The 10701-nt window shown below is 46.3% G+C and overlaps 1 protein-coding gene across 3 annotated transcripts in view; it reads right to left on the minus strand.

Annotated features, from left to right (window-relative positions):
• LOC144162547 (receptor-type tyrosine-protein phosphatase T-like) overlaps positions 1 to 8687 on the minus strand; it is a 90986-nt gene extending 82299 nt beyond the window's left edge. For 2 of the 3 annotated variants that reach the window (XM_077693132.1, XM_077693131.1), the window contains exons 1-4: positions 8192 to 8687; positions 2437 to 2533; positions 2100 to 2349; positions 800 to 839 (exon numbers count right to left, since the gene is read on the minus strand). In XM_077693132.1, the coding sequence (XP_077549258.1) occupies positions 800 to 839; positions 2100 to 2349; positions 2437 to 2533; positions 8192 to 8312 (508 nt within the window). In that variant the 5' untranslated portion in view covers positions 8313 to 8687. The remainder of the gene's footprint in view (positions 1 to 799; positions 840 to 2099; positions 2350 to 2436; positions 2534 to 8191) is intronic. The other variant, XM_077693133.1, reaches the window with a different exon arrangement.
• Positions 8688 to 10701: the final 2014 nt, after the last annotated feature.

Consider the following 10701-nt stretch of genomic DNA (forward strand, 5'->3'; position numbering starts at 1 on the left):
AGATAGGGACACTCTGCGTCTCTCCACAAGGCTTTAAAAATATTACTGCCTAAACTACTCAGACTAGTTGCGCCTGGCGTAGCCATTGGCAACACTGTGTTGTCACAAAGGGGCGAGTGCTATTTCAACACGTTTACCTAATTAAAGGTAATATTGTTCTTTCCAGAAGTGTGCATGAACAACAAAAAACAAACAACTGTTCCAGGAATCATTGGAACTAATAACCATCTCACACCAAATTATCCTCCGAAGATAAGTCAGTAAGCAATGAGAAATTGCCCATCAGCGTTGGATAGGAAGTGGTCAGCGTTAACACCAGGCATCGACCCAGCATCTGGTCTTCCCTCTTCTTAAGCTTCTGGTCATCAAATCGTTACAAGAAGAATCGACTAAAGAAGGCGAACCACGCATACAAATTCAATAGCACTGAGCTGAACTCATTTTATGTACATTTTCAGTTGCCGTCACAACCAACCTTGCCTCGATAAGGCTTGTTGCTGTGCTAGTTGGTTTATGGTCGTCACAAACGAGGTTAGCGCTTTAAAGAAACAGGACACACGAAAGAAAACGGACAGGACGGGCGCTGCCCATCGGTTTTCTGCCATGTGTCTTGGTTCTGTCGTGTGTCGTGTGTTCTGTCGTGTGTCCTGTCTCTTCGAAACGCATTGTCGTTTGTGACGGCTTGCCTCGATATTTTGTTACGATGAGCTCCCTGCAAAGACGTGGTTCCCAATGCTGCCCGGTTGTTTCATGCTTACTTTTAACGTAAAATATAGCACACTAGAATATTAACACTTACCGATGCTGAATGCAGTGATGCGGTAGTCGAAACTCGATTCCTGCAGATGTAAATACCACCGTAACCTCACACATCTGAAGACGCAAAATTTTTATTCTTATCTGCCCGGTCGAAACATTTTCGTTTGTCGATAGCCCGTTCTTCGCGTATATTCATAAACACCAAAATATCACAATGTAATGAGTATATACGGAAATGTATAGCTGCTTTTTGGTTGCAGTAAAGAAGTATCAGGAAAGTACACGCTTGAAAAAAAAACTGATCGCCAACTCATTCAACAATATTGCGGCCCCCCAAAAAGTTATTTTCACCGATGCGTATAAGCAATGTCGACAATACGTTTTTAAACTTGTGCTATACAACACAAGAAGTGACATGTTAAACGGTGTAATCGCAAAGTAACTGGCGTAACTTCACGCTAGCATCAAGCCGATACGATCAAACTAAACTTCAACGGCTGCCCAGCTCCAGATTGTGTAGTCAGCAGCTTTTGTCGGCGGCAGCCTATTCCGAAAAGCAGTTCTTGTGACGTCATATAACCTGTTTTCGTCTCCCTCCATGCTGTAAAACCGGGTACCAATGAACGTAGTTCCCTACTCCCAAAAATCTGCTATCCGTCCGAGAGGCGGAAGAATGTCGAGGAGTGACTTCTTCAAACTCCCATCTGTTTGTACACTGCATCACGATTTGCACCCCTCAGGGTGTAAATCACTGTCTATAACCCACACCCTTATGCCCTAGCATAAAAAAACAGCCTTTTGTGCGCTTTCCCGCCTATAACAGCCTACATCATAGCAAAAACACAATAATACACCCTTCTAAATGGTATTTTAGAGTTAATTTATAGTCAAAGCATATCTTTTGTTTCCTGTCAGGTGCAAGTGTGTAAATATAGACAAAAAGGGTGTAAATCCTTTTGCAGTGTACCGCTTTTGCAGCCTGGGGACAGAAAGCAGGAATCTTCCATAGAACTGGTTTTCCGAAGTGTATATGAACCCCTTCCTTCGCGGCCCGTTTTTTACAGCAGAGACAGACAAAAGATAGGCTTAAACGGCACCATGAAAGTGAATCGTGATTCGGCCCTCCTTCATCTGTTCTGCATATTATCTAGGCCAACGCTCATTTCTTGCGTTTCCATCGGTAGGACTGTTATTATGACGCATCTATCCTTATAATGAACGTAACTAGTATTTTGTGTGACGGTTCTGTCTACAGTCTACTGTATACCATACACTCTTTACGTATTACATTAGTCAAATGTTTAATGGCTGTGTACCCAGAAAGAGGTGGTGGTACTTACACCGAGCAACCTTGTTTCGGCGACCCATCCAAACTTGTACAGCGTGCCCGTTTGAAGAGGCACGTTTATGAAACCACCTACGACGTCACCAGTTCCGACAATGAAATGCTGCCGGCCAGTGATCTCATTCACGGCGAAGCGAGCAGTTACATAGTATCCGAGCCCTGCGGCTTCTGCGTCGGTTGAGTTCAAAAGTCTCAAGCCCATGGGGACGCTATCAGCCTTACGAGCCACGAGCACGTAATACGCTCTGAAAAAAAAAAAAGAAACCAACAGTAGCAGCGGCTGGTACGACAATCCAAGCAGTGTCCCGAATTAAATCGTCAAAGACCCTTACGTAATGGGAATGTCATCGAAGTGGACGGCACTTAACATCAGCTGGACCGTGGTCTCCCCCACTGCTGTAACTTGCGGTGCCCTTTTCACTATAGAAGCTGTGTAAAAAGAAAAGACAGCAACAATTCTGGTGCTTAGTGTGAGGCATCACAAGTGACAGTTCCACTGGAAATCACGAATACCGGTATCTGAACAGAAGTTAAGACGGGCTGTAATCCCTCGTAACATCATTGGCAGTTACCCTACCACCCATCCCTGGCACCCCACGCCCTGGAGTCCTCTATATCGCTCCAGAGCTCTCCCGATACCGTGGCACATAGAACCCAAGGATGGTTCAGCACGGAGACAAGACATATCTGACCACCTTCAGACACCTCCTGACGACAGATAAAAGTTAAAAACGACAACAAAAGTTGTCCGTGCACCTCATCACTGCAACCGGCTGTTCCTCCACCCGGCGGAAAGAATGCCAGAACACTGAATGTGACCCGAGCCGTTTACGTAATTTTCTAGACTTAATCTGCTTATACTACTGCAGTGATGACAAACAAACTAGGTGAGAAAAAGCAGACGACTTAACGCATTAATACGTGCAATCTTCTTTCAAAAAGCGAGTGCGCTTTGACATCCGTGTCCGTTGCTTTGGCGGCGTGGTACACTAGCTGAATTACTCCCGTTCGTAACTTTATCCGAGCATACACAGACGCCTTCTTCTCAACCTCAACGGAACGACTGCACGTTCTGGCTCCCCCACTAAGAGGTGCACCGCCATACTGGCGGTCCCTCCCTTACCGCTGTCGCAACTCCTTTACCCATGCGAGGGTGATAGATCACCCCCACATGACGGGCACTATTACAATGTGGACAAACAGCCCGGGGGCGGTCAATGATTTTGCAAACAACACGCTACCCACACACATCCCGAATCAATGTACTTCTGGAATGGGTCCCTCGGCTATCAGGTTATAGAGGGAAACAAAAAGGCTCGTGCCCTTGCACGTGACAGTTCACCCAGTAACCTTCGTTAGCCGGAGGATAACGACCCGAAGGACGAGCGCGCTAGCTATCGCTATCACAGGCGCCACAAAACTGAACTCCGCCGCTTCCGCTGCCTTCTTTCTCAACCCTCACCGCATTTCACCCCTCACAAAGACACGCGCATCCGTGAAGCGCAGAATAACGCTATGATGGGCAACGTTTTCCAAGATCGAATACACAACCACACAGGTTTCCCATATTCTCAGGTTTGCGGTGGTTATATCTCAACATCCAACGCGCATATTGTTTCTGCCCTAGGGCTACTCTTTTACCGCACTACCACTTCCCCGATACTCTCCTCTCCAACGTGTTCAATTTCTGGGACAACTGGGTAATTCCTCTCGCAAATTTCCGTGCCACCTAATGTGCCCAACTCTTGGCGAACACTTTTGTGTGCTATGCAAAGCTGTACCTTCATGGCCAAGTTGTAGCACCATCCAAACCGTCTAAAAGCATGTACCCACTGGTGATTCGCCTCATCGCCCGGCGCCCGTTATCGCAAAGCGATGAGCCGGCTGTCGCTTTTCGTCGCTGTGCGACGGCGGAGCAGATGGCTCTCGGACCGAATTCCCTAGCCGCGCGACGGCCCCGCAAAACCGGATAGTGAATCATGGCCGCGAAGTACGCTGACGTAGCCGGAAACGCAACGTTTGCTCACATCCGGTCGCTGGGCCCGCTTGGCCCGCTACCGCTGGCCGGTAGGGTCCGCCCGGCAAGCAACTTCCCGAGCGCTTCGTTTCTTTGGTCAGTGGCTTCAGCGTATACGTGTACACTAATAAACGAACAACGTGGAACTCATCACGGTGGAGAAACGAGTATGAATTGTAAAAGCAAGTAATCATCGTTATAGCTAGGTGCTTAGCGGAGTGGTAGGTTGACTTGCAGCCTTATCGTACTTTTATCGGCGAGTGGTACACAAGCGTAGAGTTCGGAGGCGTCGTAACTGCGCGCCTGTGAAATGAAGCGGAATTTGTGGGCCGTGATGCAAACGTTGTGGCGTGAAGGCAAGCGTGTGTATTTCTTTGTGCAATAATAGGTTAAATACAGCCTTCTTGAATTCGCTTTTTTGTGATCCTCTCGCAAGCCGCAATGCTTTCGGCATTGTTCCAGGCTAGTAGCATGTGTTCCAGAGTGATTTCTCACTATTTTCGTAGCGCTCGCGTAACATAATTTTCTTGTACTGCGCATGGTTGATGCACAAAAGAAATCGTACAAAAATTCGGGTACCAGCACCGCTAAACGCAGTCGCATCATCGCTAATCGCAAGTGCGAACACCGCCTCATCGCGCTACACGCGCCGCGCGACGTCGCTCGGCGAAGCAAATCGCCAGTGGGAATGCGCCTTAAAGGGCCAGACACATGTGCGGAGAGCAACGCGTTTCCGCATGCGTTTTTTTTTCCATTTCCAAAACCTGTCCTGCAGCCTTCGTGCGGGCACCAGACCTCCGACGGACCGGTTTCCCGAGAAGAAAACGCGTTCGGATACGCGTCTCTCTCTGCACATGTGACTGGCCCTCAAGGGACCAATCTTCGACAATTCGAACGCGAATCCCGTATAATAAAAATATCTATCTCCCTTTCTCTGTACAGACGTCAGCTTTAACATCTTCATGACAAATGCGTACCTTATCGTACGATTCTAACGCGCACCTTTTTTTATTAAAATAGGCGTTACAATCAGACGCCAAACCTGAAAACCTCAAAACCTAAACCGCAAACTCGAAACTGAAACTTAGCGGCTCAATGAATGGTGAAGGCTTCGTTTAAACGTAAAGTCATCCTCCTGGGGGAGACGGGAAGGAACCGGGAAGCGTCCCTTGCATAAGGCGTCCGGGGTCCTGTGTTCGCAGTTTGCGAAAAACAAAGGGACCGCATTTTTAAGTGCAAAGCTTCATGGAAGAGCTTTACTTCATTCAGGGTATAACGATTTATGTTCAATAAATGTTTTTTGCAATTTTGAAGGGTCCGTTCATGGCAATATTTCGTCGCACAATCGTTGTTTCGCGGTGTTGAATTATACTGGGCGTTACAATGGGGGCCCCGTTAGAACCGTGCATATACGGTATATTGGTCGCGGTGAGAGATAACTTCCATGAAGGCGAATCAGCAGAAGCACTCAGAAGTCCTTGCGTACAAGTTATTTTTCGCTCAGGTACGAACCATCCGATAAAAGAATTTTTACAGCCGTAGCTCGAATACGACCTATGAAATGTGCTTTGTGCTGTGTGGATATCAGGACAACCTAATGTTATACAGTCCACTCCTCTTAATGCGATTCAACGAGAACCGAAAAAACTTCGTATTAACCAAACTTCCAGTTAAACAAAAAGCCCAAGAACAGCATTGTTATTACCCCGCAACACGTCTCCCTTCCTAATCTTGTTCAGAATCTCGACTTCCGTCCCCAAGTCGGGCGTACGACACGGGTACTCATAATCAGGGGTTTCCCGAGGAATGGAATCACCGGGGGTGTCTCAATGGCTGGGGGGCGGTAGGAAGGGGACAGCGCAGGCGGGAGGCTACATAAACTATACAAACTTTTTTTTAGTGCACTAGTTAAATAATACACGTCTATTTACCATATGCTCATCCCCGGTACGTATGTTTCCCTTTTTTTCTATATACACCTGGGAGGCGGCGTTTTCTATTATATTTGAAAAAAAAACACCTACATTCAAACCCTGCTATAACGAACCCGGATAGAGCAAATTATGCTATATATCGTACAAAAATATTTCAGTTACGGAAATACATGGGAAATACATGGGCCGAAATGCATGATCTCGAGCGGCGATTAAGATGTGGATTGGCCGCGACCACGGAGCAAGAGCCGCGCCTGAGACATTGCGCCTTGCACGGAGCGACGTGACGCCCAATACTTTCCGTAACTGTTTCCGATGCGCTGGACTCGCGACGGAACCCTCCCAGTCAGAGAGTCCGGAACAAGACAGCAGCAGCATCGGTGAACGGTGCAAAGAGCTCGCCAACGTTCCCGATGATGTCGCGAGTAAAATCCGTCCGACGCTTATAATAAAGCGCTTTCGGCAGTCGATGTGCTCCGCCAATGCTTGTTAGATTTTTGAGGACGCGGACTCGAATTGGTGCAAACAATGTTTCTAGTAGAGAATGCTATGCTAGTTGAAGCCGCCAAAACGAAAGTGGAAACAAAAATCACCGTTTTTTTTTGCAACGTGGGCAGTTAAGGCGGAAAGTAGCTTTATTACTAGCAATAAATGGATTATTTTGGTATAGAATGGCTACTGTACTGGGTTCGTTTCTGCATACGCGGATGGCGGAGTTGGGGAGGGGGCGGGGGTTTCCCGCGGATTGCGAACTCGTAACAATAAGCTCGTTATACGGGGGTTCGGATATATCGAACTATTGGATATATCGAACTAATCGCAGTGAATATTGCAGTTCGCTATAAACGGGTTTGACTGTATCTTTTTAGACATTCAGCATTTACAGAAAGAGGTCCGCACTCAGTTTTTAAAATGTCTGACCATTTTTTAACGTATAAGGACATTTTCAAAACTTTTTCCCGGGCCAATTACGAGATTTCACTTTTTGAAACAATGTTTAGGGAGTACCTTAGTTATGCAGCACTTGTAAAGCGGGACCGATTGTATTTTGGCGCTCACAATTTACTAAAACGCCAGTACTATAGCTTCCGCACCTTTTGGCCTTGACAAATTTCCAATTTGAAATGTTGATGTTGAAAGGACTTCTTCAAAGATCACAGTTGTAAATAAAGAACGGCCCCGAATCTATGAAGTAACGTGGTATTTCTCTCCTTGTATTAGGGCTTGACCAAACTTTACAGACGTTTACTACAGGAATTGACATCAGCGACATCAGCAAATTTAGAGATTCTAGGGGGTGTCCAGAAAAATTAGGGGGGTCTACACACCTCCTAGGGGGTGTGTAGGGAAATCACTGGGCATAATAGTTGAGACTTACGCCTGTGGTCGAAGCCTGAAGTGTCCCTCGCCCAAACTTGTCACACGGCACTGTGGCCACCAATAAAAAAGTCAAGAACCTCAAAACAGAGCGATGGGTACGCTGGCGCATGTCTCAACTGGTCTGATGCTTTATCAACTGTACGCTGCCTCATTTTGCAATAGCATCGACAAAGTGCAGAGAACGGCGGTGTTATTGCGATAGAAAATTTGAATTTCATCTAGAAATGGCGGTCACCTCGATGCTTTTTATTCTAAATAGCTTCCAATCAACCGGTGTAGTGGGCATTAGCACTGAATTAACGAACAATTTTTACCATTAGATTTCCTGTAAAATTGCCAGGTCCAGTACGTCGCTTCCAACTAAACGGAAATTTCAATTAATAGACTTCTGATTATCGAGAGTCCCTTCTATTCTTTGCTCGTACCTCTAGCACTGAATACGAAATTGTTTGCACTTGTATCAATTATAAAGAGTGCAGTAGGCAACACAAAATTTAAACAACCCACAAAATTTCAGTACGCCTATTTCCTACGACAATAATTAACAAACATTGAGTGCCTCACTTAAACAGTCCTTCCCTTCAAAACGCCGCCCTCAACTCCACCCCCGAAGCGTACTCCTTCCGAAATAATTTTTGCCTACAATCCTTTTTCAACCTGTTCGTGACTGTCGGCCTGTGTTGCTTTTCGTAGCTCTAGGCAATGACCAGAGGCTGCGCACAGGATTAACAAGTTAGGCTTGGTGATCCAACTTACCTTCAATGCTTGGGGCGAGCGGCAAGAAAACAGCCACGACGTTTGCAACCAGAATAATTGATATCGCCGAGAAGTGCCCTCGGACACGTCCCGGCACGAATGCATCCTCAATGAGACGCATCTGCGCCGAAGAAGCTGTCGTAGGTCCACCGCAGGGTTGGCGGCCAACGCACACACCTTTTTATCTTGGCGATTTCTCAACGCAGCCTTTCAATGGTATTACAATTCCTTTGATTCGTTTTCCGATTGACTTTCGTGAGTCTAAGACCACATAGACAAGCTCTTGCGCGAAAACGATCTCAACCGCCTCACATAGTAAACCACGTCTTCAACATCTTCCTTCAATGGAGTTTCCTCAGACTTACACGAAGAACAAACGCCAATTTCCTTAGCCGGGGATAAAGGAATTTCTGGTCGTTAGAGTCATCTGAACACGTCGCAATAGCTGCCAACCATCGATGCACTCCAGCAGAGGCGGAGAGTTGCGATACGGGCATGCCGGGAAGGCGTGATGGTTCCCGATTGATGCGGGAAAATGAGACAGCTTCCGGACCCACTGAAGAACGAAAAAAAATTACAGCTCGCTTCCTCCGTGATGCGGGGTCGCTTCCTGTATGGATGAACAATACTTCCTTGACGACTTACATACGCGCACTCGGCCAGCACACGGCGGATGTTGCACTCTTTCCACCCCCGACTATGTCGCCATTAACGCCCCTATGCTAGCAGGGTGCTTTCAGAGCGATGTCTCCTCGAAAATTTTCGACATTCATAACCATTTCAACCGTAACAAATTATCAAGCACTGATTAGGCACATTATTCCCTGATTATTAGGATTTAATGAGAAACCGGCGATACGCCTTGGTGGGGAAAAGGTGGCGTAGAGGGAGAAAGATGGGAAGAGCATATCCATAATTGAAAGGTCACACCCAGTTTTTGTATACCGCAGTTGAGTTCATAAAAGCTCGCTGAAGAAACCTGCAACGGTTGTACATTGGCGCCCATTCCCTTAGTTAAAGTACACTGAGGAGCATATGTAACAGTTGTCCAGTTTGCGCACTTTCAACTAGAGTTCTTCGAGAGGGCAAATCGAAGGAGGGGTCATAGTTCACCATGTCAAACAACTTTGAAGAGACCATTTTCTAAAGAAAAGTGCAAAGCTTCCTGAAATAGCGATGTACGTGTCACTGCGAACTCTTTGTGATTGTTCGTGTACGTTACCTGGGACGGCGTACACAGCAGGCCGTTGACCTTGACCCCGTGCAAATTGGGGCATGTCTATGTTGAATGTATATACGAAAAAAAAATCCAAAATTATTTCTAGTCGCAGTTTCGCGGTGTGCAACGTCGTAGTATGCAGCAGTTGTTAAGACTGACAAGCCAATTGCTGCCTACAATAAATTCAGGCTCTACATGATGTTACTGGGTGTTTATCGGCATGACGCTCTATGGTGACTTAAAGGGACTCTGCAGCACTTCCGATAAACGCGTCCACTCTTTCTTTCGGCTCTGTAAGCACCGTGAAATCTATACTTCTTGGAAGCACAAAGGGGCGCTGCGTGATTTGTTCGTCGCAGCAGATACGCCGTCCGTTTCGGCTTTGTTTTTGTGGCTTTTCTTTAAAAGCGGCTGTCCAATGCATTCATTGCTGCATCCGAGGGAAAGCAGGTCAATAGCCGCTACGCCGCTGTAATGACGTCATTCCGGCGGTCGAAGAACGCCAAGACTTGGAAAGAGAGAAAAATCTTTCGAGCAACTTTCCAAGTTATCTGATGGGTATATAAAGGTTATTTTGGACTAATGTACTTCGTGATGCCTATTTCAAGTACTGGAAGTGGTTGTTGACTACAGTCTGAAAACCTGTATTTCTGGAAAAGTTGCGAGAAGTGTTACAGGATGTCTTAAGAAAGGTTCTTCGTGCTGGCATTGTACAGCCATAATCCCCGATGGCCTGAACAGGAGTCCAATGTGCGCTCGCCTTCCCTCATTCTCGGTTGTTGGGCTTTGGAAGGTTTACATACTGGGGCATAAAATCTAAGATCTGTACATGCTCCCGCTCTGACAGGTGGACATCAACGAGGACCAGATGCTCACTTGGGGCCCATTTTTACAATGTGAATTGCGATCTTGCAACATATTTACCAGTGTTCTTTTCCAAAACCATTTTTTGATTTTCGGGTGCAAATGCGTACCAAGATGACTTATTTGGGATTTTATATTTAACTCGACATTTCTCGTAGTCATAGGAAACAATGGTGGCGGAAGACTTTATTACATTGGTGTTGTTTTGGTGTCAATTCGAATTAAGATTTCGTTTGACTTCCTCGTATTCATGTTTTGTGCAGGCAAGGCTTAAATTATAGAGTTGTAGTTGTATCCAATGCATTATCCACACTCATTGTTGGCTCTTGTTCGAATAGAGCACCAGCAATTTTCTAAAAAGAGTTCGGTTACTGTTCGCTCCAGTCACAAAGTAGACAACTGGACTCTGTTCGCAAATCTGCAATCA

This window comes from Haemaphysalis longicornis, unplaced genomic scaffold (genome assembly GCF_048455015.1).
Source record: "Haemaphysalis longicornis isolate Haplotype H1 unplaced genomic scaffold, Haemaphysalis longicornis Haplotype H1 scaffold_12, whole genome shotgun sequence".
Lineage (NCBI taxonomy): Eukaryota > Metazoa > Arthropoda > Arachnida > Ixodida > Ixodidae > Haemaphysalis > Haemaphysalis longicornis.